The sequence below is a fragment of the Protopterus annectens genome, chromosome 17.part0 (genome assembly GCF_019279795.1).
Source record: "Protopterus annectens isolate FY-2018-M chromosome 17.part0, PAN1.0, whole genome shotgun sequence".
NCBI classification, from domain to species: Eukaryota; Metazoa; Chordata; order Ceratodontiformes; family Protopteridae; genus Protopterus; species Protopterus annectens.
The window spans coordinates 321350675-321374237 of record NC_056751.1 but is presented as its reverse complement, the minus strand read 5'-3'; the positions used below and the strand labels follow the sequence as shown (position 1 = coordinate 321374237).

Here is a 23563-nt window from a genome sequence, read left to right as displayed (position 1 = left end):
GACCGACTATTGTTCTGGTAAGTATATAATGTAATGTTTCATTACTTGTGTAGTCAGTAATTTTGTCTTCTGATGTTTTTTGCATCACATAAACAGCAGTAAAAAGTATTTGAAAATCAGTTCATGTATTATGTTTTGCCAGATTAACACTATATTCTTACTTTTAAATTAAATTTGCTATACTGTTATACTACTAGGAATGTGAACATTTGATGATCTTTATAGTGCTCTTTCTTTTTGTTGTAGGTCTGGTGCTGCCATACCCAGCTGCTAACCTGATTTTGGATATTGTAATGCTTTTCCTCTACCTTGGTGTTGAAGTTATAAGAATCTTCTTTGGTAAGAAAATGGAGCAGTCTCCTCTATATTGAAAATTGTTGATCAGAACTTCTTTTGTTTCATTTGTGTTTATTTAGCAGACATGCTTCTTTTGAAACATGAAATAATGCAATGTTTAATAAAATGTATGTGTCTCTGCATTGCTTTAAAAAATGATTGCAGCACTGGTGACTAAGCCTTTGCTTTCAGGCTGGTACCACTTGGAAATTCTGGACAACAGGTTATATACAAAACAGCTGACAGAAACAGATCTTTTGTTTATTAAGTCTGTTCAGCATGTTGCAAGTACCTCTTACATGATAACTTTTTCCATTCATTCCCTTCCACTTTTTTCATCTTATCTTAACCCTGTGAATAATTTTACACTAATTTCTGGTATCCCATTTTAGCATCCAGCCCCACTACCTGCACTTTGTCATATGGCTGTCTGTTATCAAGCTTGACTCTTCCTCTTTCTTATTCATAATCACTGCCTCTTTCATCTCCCTCTCTTCCACCTCTCTGTCAGCTATTGATGTTGCCAAATTAACCCATTCCAGCTGTATTGCCTATTGAATTATATGTTGCCATTTGGTGGTAAGACACTCATAGGAAGATTCTATTATGAAAAGCTTCTCCACTAGAAATGCGAGTGCTTCCTGTGCTTGCTTCAAGAATGCCTTCATTGTAAACATTTGCATGTTGGCCACTTGGTCATCACTGTGAATTTTCACCAGGCATCATTTTCTCAACTATTACGGCAGGGATCAGGCTTTGTTTTTTATTGCTTGTACTTCAGGACTAAGTCTTCTGAAATATGGTGATTTGGCTGTCATCTAGCTGCCTCCACTTTGGTGGAATTAATACCTGACAGTCAACCGACCCATGAAGGGGGGCACTAATGCTAAAAGTAATAAATACTTTCTTCCCTTTTAATTAATCTTTTAGGGACCCCTTCTTGATGTGCTCCAAATACTGTTTCACTGTTACCGTATTCTTTGATGGCCCTGCATCCAGTCTTAGATGCTGAAGTTCCCCATTAATTGGCACATATATTCTTGTATGCTTTGCTAACAGTGTAAGTGTCAACTTTGTATTGTTAGAGTTACAGGAAATGTGCTGATTATTGAATGGGTGTGAACTGGTAATCTCAGGAGCCAAACATGCCTCTGTATTTAACACATGTCATGGCATATGCCATCACTAGGTATGCATACTCATGAGTGTGAGAGCATCTGGGAAAGAATTGCCAATCTGTGATTGGTGTAAGGGTTGAACCCAGCTACTGACCCATGAAGGAGGGCACCACTCTCAAGTCAACTGATACATTAAAAGAATATTAATGTCTTTGTAAGACTGTTTCCTTCTATGGCAGATTTGCCTAAGGTTCTAGGTATGTATACCATTTGCTTATTTTTCTTTTTTGCTCACATATTAAATTAATGTACATTTGTTCAGCCTTATCAGCCTGTCTTTCTTGGAAACAAGTTTTGTCTCCTATGCATAATCTGAAATAATTTTTTTAAAGGGGTTCTCCATCTTAAACCTTCTAGAAAGAACTTGTTTTCTGCATGGCATTTGAAATTTTTATTGAAAAAAAATTCCAGATTATTTTCTGAACCACCCAATCTAATAAATATATCATATTTGTACACGTTATAATTTAGTTGATGCATCCTTTGAGTTGAAAAAAACATGCTAACAAATGGTTAACTGGTGTTCTAACAATCATCTACCATGTAGTTCCCACTTCATCTGTATACCCACCACCAGAAACTACCCTGACCCAAACAAAAGATGGAAGGAGAAGAACAAAGAGATATGACAAGAAGTAGATCACTGCCTCATAGTCCCCATCTCACTTTCAGGACAGCTTGTATGAATCTCTTCTGAGGAGCTGCAAGAAGATCTGTTAGAAGATCTTTTTTTTCTTCTTTTATAGTCGTTATGCATAAAGTATTCCTTTGGTCAGCTTGTGCACATTCAGAATTCTCTTGTCTGAACTGACAAATTTGCCGTTTAGGCATTTTCAGTCAGCAGATGTCACAACTTTCATTTGCATTGAAGCTATAAACAACCCATTTTTTCAACTATCACCAAATAACATAAAAAAAGATGAAGATCCTTTGGCAGTTTTGACACAAAAAGAGTCATGTAGAAGTTGAAACCATCACATCATCTTAAAAGGCAGGTTCTGAAGAATGTTTCTCATTACATCACTGTTCCAGTAGCATATGTTATATGGGACCTAGCCTGTCAAGCTTTGGATATACAACCAGTGTTCAATGATTCTGGGTGCCTTCCATGCAAACTTTGTATCTGAGGAGGCATGAGGGTGTGCTGGTATAAAAGGCAGTGAATGTGCGCCAAAATAACTGCTTTTTTGCCATCAAAGATACCAGTCAAACCAAATCTTCCCTGCATGTTCAGAGGTTTGGGATTCAGATTGTTTGATATTGTAGGCAGATAAGTACCTTGTTGTGTACTTTCCTTCCATATTTCTGTGAAAACTTATGGTGTTTATTATTTTTTTCTCTCTGAGAAATGGAAGGTGTCTGTGTAGACAGCAAACTCCATATAGAGATTCCCCACACAGCTTGTCTTTTTTGCCTAGGGGAGGAACAAGATGTTCGGTCATGTTCTTTCTGTTTATTGTTTACCCCTAAAACCACTAGAAATCGGCAAAACTCCTTGAAACTGTACATTGAAAGCCAGCGGATTAAACCCCACACACATATGATGATAGAATTTGGTGTTGAAACCTTGGACATCCCTTTTCTGACTGCCAAGAAAAAGAAAACTATTGAAAAGGGTTCTGAAACTGCTGCTGCTTCCTGTCCTTCCTGGTCTTTGATGGATGCCTCTGCTCTGGCCATATTGAATCCTCAGACTGCTTGCCTCCATCTTCCAACCCCTGTGGTGATGTTACCTTGGGAAGCCACTAATGGTCAGTAGTCCCGCTTGCCCTCTAGGGCTGGATATACACCTGCCTCTGGGGACTGAGAACTGTGCTTGGTTAACTCAAAAGGGCCACATGACATCCCACAGATATTGGTTAGGGAAGAGATACTGGGCACCTAACTGGAAATCTGGATGTCAGAGTCTACTCAGAATTTCTCTTTAGATATTCTTAAGAAAAGGACTCAAAAGGTGAAGCATGTTCTCCTCTTACCACTGCTTCTTCTAGAGAATCTAGGAAATAATTTTTTTTTACTAAAGGTCTTTTTAAGTCCTTTCAGTCCCTTCAAACTGTTTCTCCAACATCTTCCCATTTAAAAAGGAGAAGATCACCCTCACCCCCAGACAGTGATTCTGATGTGGAAGAATATGGGTTGGATTATGCTTCTCATGTTTATTCCCTGAATCACTGGAATCAGAATCTGAAAAAAATGTATTCAGACTCTCCAATGGAAGAAATTTCCTTTTCCTTTTCTGATACCACATGCAGGATGAAAGACCTATTTCAGTGGGAGCAAAAAAGATCTCTGATACACCGAAAAACTATGATGACTTGTTACAAGTGGAAACTCCTATGCCTCTGGCTATTCATCCTGCATAAGAGTATTAGGTGATACATTTAAAGCTGTTTTTGCTTTACCTTACAGTAAGACCCCTGCACCTAAACAGCTAGACAGACTTTACAAGGTTCCCTGAAACACAAGTTTCTGTTCTGCAACTCTGTGGCTGACACATCTGTTATTTTCCTGACAAAACTTACATGTTCTTAACATTTTCTACCTGTAATCCTGTACATTCAGACAAGGATGGCAGAGCTTTTGATAGGTATGGGAATAAGGTATGTACATGTTTCCCCTAGCTTTTGGAACAGTTAATTGTCACACACACAGATCTAAATACATTTTTGCAACCTTTACTGACTTGAATAATATAGTTGCAGAGTTACCTTCTTTTGACATGAAGTCCTCTTTTCTTCAGTAGTTTCCACAGTTACACAAGTCACTAAGCACTTTTTGTGACGCCCTTATGATGCTGCAGATGCAGTGTCTAGAGCTGCAGCAAGTGGATCAGTCAGCCACAAAGGTGGCCCATCTACAGACCCTGGAAACTACAGACCCATAAGTCTTACTAGTCTTGTATGCAAAGCCATGGAAAGAATTATCATGGAAATGATTGCAAATGATATAGTAAACCTCCAGACACTGGACCTCACCCAGTTTGGTTTCATCAAGGGCAGGTTGTGCCTACTCAACCTAGTGGACTTCTTTGAGAATGTCACCAAAGCAGTGGATGAGGGCAAAATGGTTTGCAATACCTACCTTAACCTAAAGACATTTGACACAATACCCCACTTGGACATTGTTGACAAACTCAAGAGGTTAGGTACAAACCTGTATGTCACCTGGTGGATAGTCAAATGGCTCACAGTACCCAAGACGTTAAAATTAGGGAGTCCACCTCTACAAAGAGGCCAGTCACATGTGGAGTCCCTCAGGGATCAGTCATTAGACCACTCCTTTTTGGCATTTACTTCTCTGAAGTCAAGGCCAATGTCAATGGTCTCTGGCTGACTACATTTGCAGATGATTGCAAATTAGAATTAGGAGCTGTCATTGAACCCCCCCCCCCCCAAAGCAAATGTTCTCCAGGAAGGGCTGAAACAGGCAAACAACTGATGTCAGAGCCATGGACTAAAACTAATTGCCAAGACATGCATAATAGTATCCTTCAGAAACTCATCCATCCCTGGTAACTGTCATATTGACAACACATCCCTTGGAATTCACCTAGTAGTCAGGGACTTAGGTACACACAAGGAAAATAATCTAGCCTTTGGCCATCATGTGAGGAAATTATTTTATGTTGCACAAGTTATAAAGAAAAGTATGCCATCTAGGTCCAAGGAAGTAATTGTTCCTCTGTATTCGACAGTCATCAGACCTGTCATTGAGTGCAGTGGCCCCTTTGATATGTACCTAACCAGGCATATCCAACAAATGGAATGTCCACAGAGGTTCTTCACTAAAAGAATAGAGGGCATAAATAAAATGCCCTGCGCACATCGCCTTAAGGCCCTATCCCTGTATTCTGTCTACTACAGGCTGTTGGGGAGATTTATGCCTGGCATGCAGGATATTGTCAGACCCCACTCTGATAGACCTCCTGCATATCAGCAAAGCAAGCAGCACCAGAATTACTCATTCTAAAGACTTAAACCTTGCCTGTGATATAAATAGGACCTGCTGGAGAGAGAGGTATGTATCCCAGAGACTACAAACTAAAAATCTCTCTCCAACTAATGAAACAGCTGGTGTACAAATTCTGTAGTATCCAGCAAAAGAAGAAACACAAGCTGTACCACAGCAACATAGTTTATTAGGATAGTAAGCTCTTTCAGGGATCCAACTCCTTCATCAGACAGGTGAATGAACCTTACACAATTTATAGTGGAATCAATTAAGGACAATTAACTTTCCTTAAGAAAACAGTAACATTATTATATTAAGCATATTAACTATAGTAAAAAAACACAGAATCATCACAATGTTATGTATAAAAAAATGTGCAAAACACTGCATATAAAATTATTAAAAACAGTCAACATATAAAGATGTTGTAGTCACAAAAAAACCCTAAGAACATACAAATCTATTAAAATCAACCATGATATGTGCAATAGAACTACTTAATGTTTATATATGTATATATAAAAATCATCAAATAACCTCTAAGCCATACTCATTGGGGTATAGTCATATTGTGTGCAATTCCTTAAAAATAAATATAAATATAGAAAACACTTATCAAATAAGCATAGAATAACAACTGATGGTTTATTTAATGTTTTAATGGTTGAGCTTTTAAAAAAGGTTTCAAGGACACCTTGTTATTCAGGCCGGGGGGGGGGGGGTTATCCGCACTGAATAACATTATCCATTTCTGTTCTGGAGCCTTGGTGTCATTCACCAGATCCCTCCCTCTTCTATTATCAAATAGAATTTCTAAAACTAGAAATTTAAATGTATGATTGGACCCTTCATTTTTATTATGCATTGCAAGGGCACTACTCTCTTTACTATTTCTAATGTCTCTGTAGTGTTCCAATATTCTATCCTTAAACCACCTATTAGTTTTGTCAATGTAGAAAGCAAAACATATGACACAATACGCAAAATAAACATTAGATGTCTTACAGTCAGCATAATGGGCACTGTTAAAACTAAAGCCCATGTGTGAATGTGTAAAACTCCTGCCTATGTGAACATGTATACAAGCTGTGCAACTTCTACATGCAAATGTGCCTATCCTGTCAGATTTACACCAAGTGCTAGATTCGTCAGACCTATAGCATAAATGGCTCTTCAATGTTCTGTTGTTATGAAATGTAAAATTCGGTTTAGCTTCAATTACACCCTTTAGACCTTCAGCGGTAGAAAGGATACCCCAGTTCCTATGAATGACATCACAAACGGTACTGATGTTACTGGCAAATGTCAAAGGCATCCTCAGTTTGTTATCAGCTACATTACTGGGTAAACTTACATAACTGGCTTCTGCATCATTGGTAAAATTTGGGACAACTCTCTAAAATATGGTTTACTGCAGTCACCCCTGGTCTTCCATGCTTTATTTATATATCTATCAATCATCTCACCATCATAGCCTCTTTCCAAAAAGTCAGACTTTAATTTCTGGAGTGCTCCATGTAACTACATCGTCATTAAATAACCTCATTACTCTAAATACTTGCCCTTTTATTACATTGCATTTGGTATAGTTTGGGTGCATACTTGTGTTGTGCAGGAAGTTATTTTTCCTATCTGGCTTCCTATAGAGACTAGTCTTAATATTATTCAGGTGATTGTTGCTCACCCTCACATCCAACAAATCTATTTCATGTGTAGAATAATTAAACGTAAATCTAAGGAAGTCTGTGGTCCCATTTAAATAACAAATGGATTTGTTCAACTCAACCTCGGTGCCCTGCTGCAACAAAATAATATCATCCACGAACCTAGTATACCAAACTATATGTTCACTATATAGTTCATTGGACAGAACAAGGGAACGTTCCCAATGCACCAATGAAAGGTTGGCGTAGCTATTGGCACAAGCTGTGTCCATAGCCACGCCAACCTTCTGGATATAATAATCACTACCAAAAATAAAGATATTATTTGTCAGAACAATATCCAATAAAGTACAAATCAAATCACATTTACTGGAAGTAAATCCTGCATCATTCAGCACTTCTCTCAGATTGTCTATCCCCCATTGATTCGGAATGACTGTGAACAGAGATTCTATATCTAAAGTTACAAAAAAACAATCGCTTTATAAAGATTCTAAAACTTTTTTAGAATCACTCAGCTTGAAATGGACTTCTGCATATACTAATTGTTTTTGTAACTTTAGATATAGAATCACTGTTCACAGTCATTCCGAATCAATGGGGGATAGACAGTGTGAGAGAAGTGCTTAATGATGCAGGATTTACTTCCAGTAAAAGTGATTTGATTTGTACTTTATTGGATATTGTTCTGACAAATAATATCTTTATTTTTGGTAGTGATTATTATATCCAGAATGATGGTGTGGCTATGGGCACAGCTTGGTCACCTAATGTGTCTCATATCTCATTTGCTGCCATTAGCCGCGGTGGTGCAGCGGTAGCATTGTTGCCTCACAGCAAGATGTTCTCCCATTTGATTCTCTGCTGAAGCGCCTTCTGTGTGGAGTCTGCATGTCCTCCCCACTGTTGAGTGGCATTCGAAAGACATGCGTAGAATGGGTGTGCCTTCTTTAAAGGTTGGGCATCGAGCTGGCACCTCGGCACCCGTAAAAAAAAATCTACTGCCAATCATTAGAGGACCGGAGTTCCGCTGTGGTCACCCCTAACTGGGAAAAGCCGAAAGAAGAAGAACAAGGTATTAGATGTGGATTCCTGACTCTCGAGCAATTTTTCTGTAATCTTCAGATTTTTCATTCTTACTGGTGTTTGTGAGTTATTTAAATCTGGTATTTTACCTTTGTGCTTCTTCCTCCCTCCCATATTTTACTGTTCTTAGCAATCCTTCCTCCCTCTTTTAGTGTTAAGTTAGCTTTTTTTGTTACTTCTCTTTTTACTATTGCTGGTATTCTTTTGTACTCTTTTGAGTACTTTATCCACCATTGATGGTAGTTTCTCCTTTCTACCCTTTTTCTTCTTTTTCTTTATAAAAAATTGGTGTAGCTAGGTTATTTTTTCTTGTAGTGTAATTCTATTACTTTATGGCCTTTTAGCTAAGACCTTACTACTTCTGTCTACTTTTTGTTGGTAGCAGTCTTAGGATGTCAGAAAAAACCTCTGGGTTTAAAAGGTGTATTTCCTGTGGGCAGGGAATGTGTGTATTGTTTGGTTCTGGCCCACCTTAATATTGACTGTAATATTTGCTCTGGTTTTAATTCTAGGGACTTGATTGACCCCAAGAGCAAGTTAATTCTGCTGGGTCTCTTGCCCTCTATGTCTTCCTCCTTGGTGGCAGGAGCTCACCTTTTAAAAGGTCAGAAAAATCAAAAGTTGAATTTCAAACTTAGGACAAAGAGTCCCAGAAAAGGTCTCCTGATTGTCCCTCATCTTCAGCTTTGGCTCCGTCAACATAGCCCCCTGCCAAGATTCAGTAAAAGTTGGATATGTTGGTCTCGAATCTGATGGCTTGAAGTTCAAGGTTTCCATGGATCCTTACCACTCCACTTCCATCAGATCCTATCTCATACAGGCTCCCATCTCTGTTCCTAGAAGAGTATTCTAGGCCTCCTTCCACTGCTTCCTGTCTTCGATCCTCCAAAAGCCTTTCATAAGCAGACATGGACAGGATGATGCGGAAGTTCCTCAGAGCACAAATACAGATAGGAGTTCTCCCAACTCTGACCCCTTCAGGTCCTTAGAGCTGACAACTGTCCATTTCCCCTTTGGTATCTCCTTCTCCAATCTGTCCTTATGTTTTGGAGCAATTGGATCTGTGATCCCTGGGGGTGTCCACTTCCGATCTTAAGAATGTTTGGTCTTCAACCCAGTGGTTCTCCTGAGTCTTACCAGCACCAAGTATTTCGGAGCCAGAGGACGTTTGGAGCTGAAGCATTGGTGCCAGGTCTGGGGAGAGGGGGTTGGAGTCAACTCTGAAGCTTTCAGAGCCATCTCTTCACCTCATACCCCCTGTGTTGGATAGCTCTGCTCTGACTCCCTCCTTAGGTGGAGTGCTGATGGGGTTACAAGAGCCGATGTTCCAAGAGATTTCAGCTTCAGAGCTGTTGACTTCTATTTCACCTAGGAATTTTGCTTTTGTGGTTGTGGAGAGGGTTTTCTGTATGCACAGTATCCCTGCCCTCATCAGATCAGTCATCCCTACCTTATACTGTTCTGTGTCCTGAGCCTCGACCATATCTCCTACTGGGGCAGCCAACCCGAGCAAGCCTCCAGCCAGTCCATCAGGGCATTATCTTTTCTGATGCTTCCCAAGAACACTACACTGAGGAAGTCCCACACAAGAGGATATGCAAAAGAAGGGATTTAGATTCCCGCTGGAGTCTGTCACAGAGACACTGCTTTTGATGAAGGGGAGGGGTTCTCAGATTGCCACCTGACGATGTCTCCTTCACAGACATCGTGGAGCTTTTGAAACAGAAAGGTGGTTGGTCTTCTCAGTCTCCCCTCTCAGGAGGAATCAAGTTTCTGGAGGCTTTTGGGTCTGACCCCTCTATTTCTTGGGTAATCCCTCCCCCCGTCCAATGAACTCATTGACTTGTCCTGACTGGTGTGGAATGAGCCAAACACTGTTGAGCCAATACCTAAGAGACCAGATAAGATTCTTGCCCCACTAAAGACAGTGTGCAAGTGAGTTGCTGTTGAGGCCATGGTTGTTGCTGCAGCTGCAAGAAAGGAACTAGCAGAGCAGAGTTCTTCTGTCCCTCCCCCTAACAGGGAGCCTAGGGCATTGGACAGATTTGGGGAACATGTTTATGCATCAGTGACCTTTGCTGTTAGGTCACTGAATTACTTGGCACATTTTATGAGCCTGCAAAGGGATTTGTTCAAGGAGCTTACCAAATCTCTTTCTGGGTCCATGTCCTTCGAAGATGGAAACAGACTCCTCCTTCAGCTGACCACCCTCCAATCTATTTCAAATGCGTCCATGAGATTAATTTCCCATGCTGCAACAGGTACCTCATGGAAGGCGGGTTCAGGCATAGCCATCAGGAGACATGCCTGGGTATACTTATGTGATTTTGTGGAACTATTTAAGTCTTCTTTCATCCATATGCCCTTTGAGGGATCTTCAATTTTTGGCTCCAAGGTTAAGGACACACTCTCCAGATGTGAACAAGAGGGCAAGACCCTGTCTGCTGTGGGTGTACATTTTTCTACCCCTCAAAGGCCCTTCTGTAGGAACCAATGAGATAGCAGAAAGATGTGGTTTAAGAAGTCACTAAGTCCTTTCCAGGATTCACATGGAAATAGTTTTGTCAGGGGCAGAGGGGGAAACTTGAATGGAAGACACAATCCTTGCAGCAGAGGTGGTCTGCAGAACCAGGGATATAGAGATTCTTTCTCATTTAGGCCCTAACAGTGCTGCTGAAAAGAGGCTTGACTGTCCCTCCCTGGAGGCAGTCAGGGTCATTTATCTCTGCACCAGAGAGCCTGGCAAGGTATCACAAAAGATTCGTGGGTACAGAGGATTATATCCAGAGGTTGTATCATACCATATTCCCCTAGCCACTCTCACAGTTCTGAAGAAAATACCTGATTTTCCACCCAGTCAAAGAGAAGCAGCATCTGTAGAAATAAAAAAAAGCTGCTAGAAAAAAAGAGTCATCCAAGAGGTCCCCCCAGACCAGAGGAGGTCCGGAACTTACTCAAGACTCCTCTTAGTGCCAAAAAAGACAGTGAACTTGAGACCAGTTTTGGATCTCAGCAAGATAAATCAGTTTGTTCAGTATACAAAGTTTTGGATGGTCACAGTTGTTCAGTCCGTTTTGCCTCTGTTGTGAAAGGACAATTGGACATGCTTGATAGGTCTTCAGGATGCATACTATCACATCAGAATGAACAGGTGCTCCAGGAGACAGCTATTCTTCTGGCTAGTACTTAGTCATTACCAGTTCAGAGCACTGCCCTTTGGTCTCACCACAGCCTCCAGAGTGTTAAACAAATGCAGGTCAGTGGTAGTAGCTCACTTGAGACTGCTGGGATTTGGGGTGTTTTTGTATCTATATGACTGGCTCCTTAATGTCCCAGCTAGGCATTGACTAATACAGGCAAGGGACTACTTGAACCAGTTGTGTTCTCATCTGGGAATAGCAGCCAGTTACAACAAATCTCAACTCACCCCACCACTGAGTCTAGAATTATAGGGGCTTGGCTGGGCACACTCAGTCAGATAGCCTCTGTTCCCTTCACTCAAATAATAACTGCATAGTCCCAAGTAAAGAAAGTGATCCAGAATTCATCTCTTCCAGCTTGACTGATCCTACAGGCTTTGGGTTCCATGGCAGAAGTTATCACCCTTGTTCCTTTGGCCAGGTTTCATATGCGGATCCTTCAGTGGACTCTGTTGACTCAGTGGTCCATTCACCAACATCCATTATCCATGCCAGTCAAAATCACTAAAGCTTGCAAAAGATATGTTCTGTGGGGTTCTTATTACAAGACCGAAGATGCATTCTTTCGAATGCGTCTTGGTCAAACAAAAAAGACTGAAAAGGCAAAACATCGAAGCGGCTTTTAAGCGAATTCTTTCCCAGGGAAAGAATTCGCTTGGCCGCTTCGTTACTTTGCTGTTTCAGTTTTTTATGTTAGTTACTTCATTACTTTGCTGTTTTTGGCACTGTAGTGCAGTCTCGGAGTTGGTATATTTAAGTAGGGGGGTGTGGGGGGTGCATGTATGTAATGTAATGTTTTAAAATGTTTTCTTTTGTTCTGACAGTTCGACATTGTAAGCTTTTGCTTACATAGGGTCAATTAATCACCGTTCACTTTTTTAAGCGTTTGGTGATGTAATATAGACCCGTTCTATGGTGGATTCATTCAAACCAGTTCCATGAAGGCTTTATTCTTTCCCTTCCCAAGGCCACAGTGACCATATATGCTTTCCAGCTTGGGTTGGGGGGACACTATTTGGGAAGGGCAGTCCAAAGCAAATGGTCTCCTGAAGAGGTCAAGACACATATCACTGTCCTGGAGATGAGAGTCATCCTCCTAGCACTGCAGGCCTTTCAAGATGCTCTCCCATCTGAGACATGTGATTCAGATGGACAATATACCAGTAGTCTAGTGCCTTAACAAACAAGGGAACCAGATCTTACACTTTGTCATAACGGAGATGTCCGTTGCTTATTTTAAAGCTGTCTCGCTATGTTAAACCCATTTAACATAGTGAAACAGTAAAAAGCAACGGAGATCTTGCTTTCTCCGTTGCTTTTTTTTTTTTTAAACCTGTCTCGCTATGTTAAATGGGTTTAACATAGCGAGACAGCTTTAAAATAAGCAATGGAGATCTCCGTTGCTTATTTTAAAGCTGTCTCGCTATGTTAAACCCATTTAACTTAGCGAGACAGGTTTAAAAAAAAAGCAATGGAGAAAGCAAGATCTCCATTGCTTTTACACTGTGTCGCTATGTTAAAGGAGTTTAACATAGCGAGACTTTAAAAAGCAAAGGAGATCTCCGTTGCTTTTTTTAAACCTGTGTCGCTATGTTAAACTCTTTTAACATAGCGAGACAGTGTTTTAAAAGAGACTTATACTATTGGAAAAAGTCTGGGCGACTGGACCTTTTTCCATTAGTATAGGTCGATTTACAATGTACACGCTGGCCAATCAGCGTGCACGTTTTGGAATATTAATAGGGGGTCATGGTATAATACGAAATAGATTAGACTTCTACAACAGTGATGCATTAGAACATCTACTACACAACTGTACTTTTCTCTAAATACTTTCCATGAGGTGTGAAAAGTATATGAATCTGTTCTTTTCTGGATTGCATTTCCTTCAGATATCTACCCTCCTGTATACCTTCATAAAATTTTCCAGCTTTCCTTCAGCTTTATTTTTATGTCTGTCTGGTCCTCATTCTGTCCATTCTAAGATTTAAAATCAAGTTAAACTCCTGCCTGCTACCCAGGCAAGCTGTGCCATAACTGGATCTTTCCTTATTACCTACTCTAGCATGTTATTCAGAGTAATGACTACATCCTTGTTAGCCAGGTACTTATTGATGGTGAATATAGAAAATAGAGGTGTGCTGATTTTCACGGCCGCTAGCCTGCTTTATTTGTCAGCATGTAGTTAAGTCCATTGTCCAGGGAAGGCCTCTTCTGAGGAGCATAGCCACCCCTTCTTAGGACTATCCAAGCAGAAGTACCAAACCTTAGTCACCTGTCTCTTATACTGCTTGTTGCCTTCCTTGGACGTAAGCTGAACTCCTGATTAGAAACCGTATTAGACCTCAACCTGGCTAAGTAGCATGGAGCAGTTGTTGGGCATCCCTAGCAAATTCCTTTGCATGAAATTAATATTGTAAAATACCAGTGTTGCAGCATAACCATTACTAACAGTGAACTTCTAGTATCATTTCTTTTTTAATGTAGAACAGATTTTAATCAAAGTAGGTCCCTATGTTATGCAACCTTGGAACATGCCTCTGGCTTCCATTGTGCCACTGTAAAAGACTGACTGCACAGATCTGGGTAAGGCCTAGATTCCACACCTTTGTTAAACTGCCAAAGTTAGTTTTCTACCAAGCTTCATAAACAGAAGTTTCACTGGCTGTCTATTGTCTAAGTATATGGAGGAAGTGGACAGTGCTAAAATTGTGCTTGGCATTTATAGTAGTCACTAACCTAACAGTTTGTAACCAAGGGAGCCCGCAGGATTTTTTGCAGGGGGGGTGCAAACCCAGAGCCCCACCCCCTCTGCCCACACAGCCCCACCCCTCCACTCATGCAGCCCCTCCCCCACACAGCCATTACAGGGTCCCATTACTTAGGCTATTTCTCCCCAGTTGCCATAAACACTGTCAAAATTCTTAGTGTGCATACTGTTTTATGCTTTACTTCTACAATAATTACAGATATCTGGATTTAATTAGGAATCCGTGATAAGTTGTTTTACATACCCCATGTACATTGCAGCTAACTTAAGGGAACTTTCAGCTTGCAGCCTTTTTTGAATTCTGATCAAGAAGGCTTACCTGTTCAGTTCTCTATACTGGAATAATTTCTCATTCATTGCTAATAATCATTTTATTTACTTGGTTACTAACAAGAGTTTTACTTTTTACCTACCATAAAGACAAGGTATTTGTTTTACCTCAAAATACTTCACGTGTTTTATTTATTTATTTGGAAGTGACTTAGAAACAACTACTGGGGAATAGTGTTCATTAGCTTAGTATTTTTCATGTAGGACACTAAACTGAGTCCCATGAGCCTGTTCAGATTATACAGATTTAAACAGATTAGTTTATAACACTACTGTTCTTTGGCTTCCAAGATTAGCTCTCAGTAACACAAGTTGCTTTTTAAGTAAAAGCTGGCATTCTATGATCTGAATGCACGACACATTATAGCTGTATTTAACTTAAACTGTGTGCATTCACTAAATTATGCATATATTTTAATTAATGCTTAATCAAGCATTTCTTCATTATCTCAACATTGACATAGTTGCAAATCATCGCTTCATCTTTTTATAGATAATTCCAATAGCCCTAATATATGCACATTATTAATTATTTTTTTCAAGATTAGTATTACTGAGTGGGCAAGGGAAATTCTGGGTATTTTCTGATTTTGTGTGGTTGACCCTTAGTTATATGAAACTGGGTCTGCATTATCACTGATGTGAACAACTTCATTATATGCTTAACTAAAAGCTTTAGACTTTTTTTCTTGACAGCCATTACAGTATCCTTCCTGTTAGTGTGGTAAGCAGGAGTAGCCATGCATAAGAAGTGTACATATTTATACATATGATTATGCACATAATTATAATATATACAGATTGTATTAATTATAATATAAAATAATTTAATTATATCTCTTCTATAATACAGCACCACTTGTTAGACTGTGTTTTACATTTATAGTTTTGAATGTTTTTCCAGCAAGCAATGAAACAAAACATATGACCCAATAATGACAAACTGCCCAATTCAAAACATTTCAACCATAAAAGGCCACTTAAACTTTTGTCATTACAATCCACCAATGTCAGTCAGTATGCACAATCTCTGCAGAAGTAAAAGTCATCTGAATAATTCCACATTATAGAGATCTGAAACTAATGAAGAGGTTGCTGCTAGAAAACAACTTTATATTTCAGCATTTCATCAACAAATTCAATGCCTGCTGCCCTTGAAGAATACATTGCCTACGTTACATTAAAAAATGGTAAGCTGGTATATTTGCAATAGGGAATGGGTGGTAAGGTGAAAGTTCATAGTTATTAGGCATCTCATCCAAAGGAGGACATAGCCAGGACTGCAGCACTCCACCCCCTTAAAATACAAATCCACATGCTGTGGGAGTAGAACCTATAGCCCTCTGCATCAAGATGCAAGTATGCTACCTGCTGTACTACTAACACTGCTTTAAAATTCTATACCACAATAATGATACCATTTGCTAAACAAAACAGTTGCACATTTTAAGCAGACTTAGCATGAGCAGCAGTAAACTTCTCTTCCCTTGAAGCTCACAATTCCTTGAAAATACACTTGAAAATAAATGCCACCTGCTAACTCTAAATAGGGCATTTCACTTTCTCTCATACACCTCAATCTCTGCAAGAAATCTGGACAAAGCCCAACATAAATAGGGACATATTATATATATTGCCCTCATAAACTTAGAACATTGCTAGAATAGCAGGATTTATGTTAGTATGCATTTTATATGATGGACAGTAGGAAGGTTGGTATATTGTGTGTGCAAGAGACCAGATGGAAGGGGAGTAAGGCTAGGTGTATTGGAGGTGGGTTCAAATTGTTTTATCATGGTGTGGATGGGAGGAGAAATGGCGTAGGAGTTATCCTGAAGGAACAGTATGCTAAGAGTGTTTTGGAGGTGAAAAGAGTGTCAGATAGAGTGATGTTTATGAAGCTGGAAATTGATGGTGTAATGATGAATGTTGTTAGTGCATATGCTCCACAAGTTGGGTGTGCGATGGATGAGAAAGAAAAATTTTGGAGCGAGTTGGATGAAGTGGTGATGACTGTACCCAAGGGTGAGAGAGTGGTGATTGGAGCAGATTTGAATGGGCATGTTGGTGAAGGGAACAGAGTGGATGATGAAGTAATGGGTAAGTATGGTATTAAACAAAGGAATGCAGAAGGTCAGATGGTAGTGGATTTTGCGAAAAGGATGGACGTGGCTGTGGTGAATACGTATTTTAACAAGAGGGAGGAGCATAGGGTAACATACAAGAGTGGAGGAAGATGCACACAGGTGGATTATATCTTATGTAGGAGGGCCAGTTTGAAGGAGATTGAAGACTGTAAAGTGGTGACCGGGGAAAGTGTAGTTAGGTAGCATCGGATGGTGGTTTGTAGGATGATGTTGGTGATCAAGAAGAGGAGGAGGAGTGTGAAGGCAGCACCAAGGATCAAATGGTGGAAATTGAAAAAGGGTAATTGTGAGGTGGAGTTAAGACAGGCACTGGGTGGCAGTAAAGAGTTACCAAATAGCTGGGTAACTACAGCAGAGCTTGTAAGGGAGACGGCTAGAAAGGTGCTTGGTATGACATCTGGACAGAGGAAGGACGATAAGGAGACATGGTGGTAGAATGAGGAAGTACAGGAGAGTATACAGAGAAAGAGGTTGGCAAAGAAGAAGTGGGATTGTCAGAGAGATGAAGAAAGTAGACAGGAGTATAAGGAGATGAGGTGCATGGCAAAGAGAGAGGTGGCGAAGGCTAAGGACAAGGCGTATGAAGAGTTGTATGAAAGGTTGGACACTAAGGTGGGAGAAAAGGACCTGTACCAATTGGCTAGACAGAGGGACCGAGCTAGGAAAGATGTGCAGCAGGTAAAGGTGATAAAGGATAATGAGGGAAACATACTCACAAGCGAGTAGAGTGTGTTGAGGAGATGGAAAGAGTATTTAGAGGGGTTGATGAGTGAAGAGAATGAGAGGGAGAGAAGGTTGGATGATGTGGGGATAGTGAATCATGAAGTATAATGCATTAGCAAGGAGGAAGTAAGGATAGCTATGAAGAGGATGAAAAGTGGAAAGGTTGTTGGTCCAGATGACATACCTGTGGAAGCATGGAGGTGTTTAGGTGAAATGGCAGTGGAGTTTTTAACTAGATTGTTTAATGAAATCTTGGAACGTGAGAGAATACTTGAGTAATGGAGAAAGTGTTTTGGTACCGATTTTTAAGAATAAGGGTGATGTGCAGATCTGTAGTAACTACAGAGGGATTAAATTGATCAGTCACAGCATGAAGTTATGGGAAAGAGTAGTGGAAGCTAGGTTAAGAAGGGACATGATGATTAGTGATCAGCAGTATGGTTTCATGCCAGAAAGAGCACTACAGATGTGATGTTTGCTCTGAGAGTGTTGATGGAGAAGTACAGAGAAGGACAGAAGGAGTTGCATTGTGTTTTGTAGACTTAGAGAAAGCATATGACAGGGTGCCTAGATGGGAGTTGTGGTATTATGTGAGGAAGTCAGGAGTGTCAGAGAAGTATGTAAGAGTGGTACAGGATATGTACGAGGGTAGTGTGACAGCGGTGAGGTCTGCGGTGGGAGTGACAGATGCGTTTAAGGTGGAGGTGGGGTTACATCAAGGATCAGCTCTGAGCCCTGTCTTATTTGCAATGGTGATGGACAGGTTGACAGATGAGATCAGACAGGAGTCCCTGTGGACTATGATGTTTGCAGATGACATTGTGATCTGTAGTGAGAGTAGGGAACAGGTGGAGGAGACCCTGGAGAGATGGAAATATGCTGTAGAGAGAAAAAGAATGAAGGTCAGCAGGACTAAGACATATAATATATGTGTGTGAATGTGAGGGAGGATAGAGGAATGGTGAGGATGCAAGGAGTAGAGGTGGCGAAGGATGAGTTTAAATACTTGGGATCAATAGTTCAGAGTAACGGTGAGTGTGGAAGAGAGGTGAAGAAGAGAGTACAGGCAGGGTGGAGTGGGTGGAGAAGAGTGTCAGGAGTGATTTGTGACAGACGAGTACCAGTAAGAGTGAAAGGGAAGGTCTACAAGAGGGTAGTGAGACCAGCTATGTTATATGGGTTGGAGACAGTGGCACTGACAAAAAGGCAGGAGTTTAAGCTGGATGTGGCAGAGTTAAAGATGTTAAGATTTACACTGGGTGTGATGAGGGTGGACAGGATTTGGAATAAGTATATTAGAGGGTCAGCCCAGGTTGGAAGGTTTGGAGACAAAGCCAGAGAGGCAAGATTACGTTGGTTTGGACATGTGCTGAGGAGAGATGCTGAGTATATTGGGAAAAAGATGCTAAGGATGAAGCTACCAGGTAACAGGAAAAGAGGAAGGCCTAAGATGAGGTCTATGGATGTGGTGAGAGAGGACATGCAGGTGGTTGGTGTGACAGAGCAAGATGCAGAGGACAGGAAGAAATGGAAACAGATGATCCGCTGTGGCAACCCCTAACTAGAACAGCCGAAAGAAGATGATGATGTTAGTATGCATTTTTCATTACGATATGACATCTAAAACTCAAATGCCTGTCATTATTTAGCAACTTCAATCCTTTTTAGGAAGAATATGGGGCAAAAAATCTGGACATTCTGCAAAAACCTGGACAGCTGAGGGGTATGCTACCTCCTTCTTATACAGACATACAGACACACATACACACCATATCTCTGACTCTCTTAACACAAGAAATCTGGACAAAGCCTGTTATAATGCTAGGGACAAAGGCCCAAAACTAGGGACACATTTAGAAAGTTGCTAGAATATAAGGATTTGTGTTAGAATGCATTTTCTAAATAATATGAAATCTGAAACTGAAATGCATGTCATTATTTATTAACCAATGATATTCAGATATAGTTGATTGTCTCAGTACTCACCGTGGCTTGCATATTCTCCTCTCCTGAAAGGCCCACTCTGCTTAACTTGTGTATTATTTCCCCAGTCACTTCACCATGGGTTGCAAGGCAGCTTCATCACTATTGTGTGTGCAAAGTGTAATGCCATCAATGAGTCTGCAGGAAATCACATGCAATCATCATGGCACAAAGGTTCTACTGAAGATACTTCCAATTTTTCTTGTACATGACAGAAGCCAGAAACAGCTGTTATTCCACAGCTAGATGCAGCAGTAGCAAAACAAATTGCAGAGAACTGAAATAAATTGGAACCAATTTTATCTACCATTATTTACTGTGCAACCCATGACATTCCCCTCCGTGGAAATTTTTGTGACTTGTTAGATTTTTGTGTTGAAGCTGGCAACACAATATTGAAACAGCACAGTGAAACAGCTGCAGAAAATGATCGGTACACATCCCATAGGTGCAAAATGAGCTGTTGGCAGAATGCAAACATGTACTTCAAAAGGAGATTGTTTGTGCAGTGAACAGGGCAGTTGGATTTAGTGTATTAGCAGATGAAACTGCAGATATCTCAGGCACTGAGCAGCTGTCATTGGACATTCGGTTTGTTAATGATGGTTGTATTCGAGAAGAGTTTACGGTTTTTGTTCCCATTGTTGCGAGAGATGCACAGTCTCTATCAAATGTCATTGTCAGTGAATGCATAAAGTATGGTCTAGACTTGGAAAAATTACTCAGACAAGGCTATGATGGCTGCTCCATAATGGCAAGCATCCAGAATGGTGTTCAGGCAAAGATTTGTGAAAAGTATCCAAAAACAGCCTTTATCCACTGCACATCTCACAGACTAAATCTTGTAGTCAATGATCTGAATGATGTTCCTGAAATATGTAGTGCTGTTGGTGTTATCAAGAAGATTATTAATTTTTTCCGTGACAGTCCAAAATGACGAGCATTGGTACCAAATATACCTCTTCTGTGTGAGACACGATGGATCGAGAAATATAAATCCATTCGTGTGTTTAGTCAGAACTTTGAGAAAATATTTGACTGCCTGGCTGATCTTCAGAAGAGCACTGCTGGTGAAATCAGACAAAATGCACATATGTTACTCAGTGCTTGGTCTTCATGCACGTTTCTGATTTCTCTCTTTATTATTGCAAATTACTCATCAGTTCTTGAGCTTGTTGCCCAGATGTTTCAGTCTGTTCAACTTGATATAGTAAAGGCTCTGCAACACATCAACAGACTTATTAAAATATTCAAGGAGCACCACAACCATGCTGAAGAGCACTTTAGGAATGATATTCTCAGTCATGCAAGATCACTAGCAGATAAATTTGGTATTGAGTTAGTGTTGCCAAGGATTTGTATTAGACACACCGAGCAAACACAGTAGGCATGGATTTTGAGAGTTATTACAGAACAAGTATTTATATTCCCTATCTTGACTATTAGTTTCTTCACTGACGTCTTGCTTTTCCAGCTGTAACACTGCTCAGTTCAACTTATTTTATCTGCCTCCTAAAATTATGCAAAACCTAGAACATGAAGAATTTCGAAAATTAATTGCTGTCAGTAATGAACTACATCATATCGCTACTATATCTGATTGCTTGCTTCTTGTCTGATGCATTGGCTTTGAAGTTATAAGACAACCTAAAGTCTCTGATAGGCTACTACTACCTTTGTAGTCAATATCTTGCAGATCTTCTATCAATGATGTTACTAAAAAAAAAAAAAAGTGTCAGGTATGGGATTAAAACAAAAAAGTTTTTTCTGATGCGTTTCAGCTACACCAATGATTAACATGTGTATCATGCTAACCTGGACAACAACAAACAATAAATACATAAAACTAGTTGATTTTTGCTTTTGTACATGTTTATGCAAGGAAAACTTAATACTGCAGTAAGCACCATCATACCTCTCAACTGTACAGATTTTTGCAGAATGTCCAGATGTTTGCCTCATATTTTTTGTGTTCCTCCTAAAGTCTGTACTTTTCTGTCAAGTAGCTGAGGATTGAAGTAATTAAATAATGACAAACATTTGAGTTCAAGACTCCACATCCTTCAAAAATTTAATACTAATGCAAAACCTATTATTCTATCAACTTTTTAAGTTTGTAAGAGCAATATTTAAAATCTGTCCCTATTTGTCCCCCCCCCCATCATTTTAGGCTTTGTCCAGATTTTTTGCTCTAAGAGGTTGAGACTGTATAAATAAATATGTGGGTGTCTATACACGCACACAATATACACATATACATACACGTTTAAATATTTTGTTTTGTATTTGCCCCCTTATTGTTCTAATATCAGATACATCTACTGTTCGATAAAATTGTTGTACAAAAGTGATTTGGTGTGTCTAGGTCAGATTGCCAAGTTTTTGGAACTCTAAAGTCATACAGTCGAGACCATATGATCTAGTTTCCGAAAACTCGAACATAAAAAAAACCCCACAAAAATCTACATTTTTACATTTGCTCAGGAATGAACTCACCAAATTTAAGCAAACAAATGTTCTTACACATCCTAACAATGACAGCTGTCAACATGCACGGGCCAAATGTTTAGTATATTATATTAATAAGTTTCCTGCAGTCAAAAAATCATGGCAGTGTCACTATGCAATTTATTAACAAAGGATGAGTTTGCACTATCAGTGTGAAAGATCAGCTTTCTAGACAGCATCACACAATGACAGCAGTAGAGATTGTAAGGAGGTGTAATAAAGTTGGCATCAGAACACTGTGGTGAGCACATCACATCAGATGTCCCAAGTCTCCTAGAAATGCAACAAGCCTGCAATCCCACAGAAAATGATGCATGTCATAATCTCAATTTGCAGTCAGATAATGTGAAAGCATATGTCAGGCATGGAAAAGCGGAAACTTTAGAAGCTTAGGGTGGTAACAGATCAGGGAGGTTGAGTACTGATGATTCTGCAGAGAAAGTGTTTGGTAGAAGGCTGACAAACGGTGATGGATTTGCATTTTTATTTCAGGATACAGATAGTAATGAACTAGTACCTTGGCAAGAAGAGACTTAGCAACTGTAAAGTCAATATAACCAGCCACTGATAAGGGCATTCTGGAGAAACTTATATATTTTAATGAGAGTTAATATTTCAGCAGGTGACAGTGACAGAACACAGCATTCGGGAGCTCTAATAAAAGAAGTAGGTAAGTAAAAGTAGGTGTGTGTATGTGTTTTAAGTGTGTAGAGTATGCTTAGTCAGTGATTAGTTGTGATTAGGAACACAAGGACTGTAGAACACCTATGACAGGTTTCTGTCAACATCTTGGAGAGTTAAATGTGACTGGCTGAAAGTAAAATAGAACATGAGTCATGCAACAAAATTTTGACTAAGATTATAATTTCTTTTCATCATAAAAATATGTACTTTAATTTATCAAAGTAACTTGGTTTAAACTGGCTGAGTGGTGGCTGACAGAACATAAAATGGTATTTGTGACAAAAATTGTTATGGCACAAATATTAACAGCACAGAATGTTATGTAATTATCACCAAAACAAGGCACATATTCATTAACATAAAGGGAAAGTTTCAGCATGTCACAGAACAACATGACTTTTATTTAGCTGATGACACATTACAGACTAACATTAAAAGAACAAGTGTTCATGGGTATAATGGGGAATGAAACAAACACTCAATACTGGAATTGTACTATTCAGAAGACTTTATACAATAGTTCTGTTCATGTCAATATATCATCATCAAATGGGCTTGTGGCACATGGGTTATGTGGTTGTCCTTTACTTCTTGTGATGCACACTTATATGGGTTCAAATCTCCCCTACAACCTAAACAAATTTTGAGGGGTTGGGAGTTGGCATAATGGTTGATGTGTTTACCTCAGAAACACAAAATACAAGGTTTGATTCTCATCTTTGGAAGGGAAATTGGCTATGTTTAAAATGGCCCACGAGGACAGCTAGTCTAGTACCTATGAACAACCCTGCTGTAATTCCTTTAGAAAAGTTCACTAATAAGAGGGCATTCACAGTCAACTACATACACAGAAGCCATACTGAAACCTCTGGCCTTCTAAGTGCTTATCCTTTGAGTACAATCATAATCCATCATCTATTATTTGGTACCTCTGAAATGCTTACTAGAACATCACAGCTTTAAACAATACAAGAGCAGATATTTTCTAATACTTTATATACCA

The 23563-nt window shown here is 39.7% G+C and overlaps 1 protein-coding gene across 1 annotated transcript in view; it reads left to right on the top strand.

Annotated features, from left to right (window-relative positions):
* TMEM216 (transmembrane protein 216) overlaps positions 1-23563 on the top strand; it is a 523512-nt gene that overhangs the window by 203337 nt on the left and 296612 nt on the right. The window contains exon 4 of the mRNA XM_044058946.1: positions 247-339. Within this exon, the coding sequence (XP_043914881.1) occupies positions 247-339 (93 nt within the window). The remainder of the gene's footprint in view (positions 1-246; positions 340-23563) is intronic.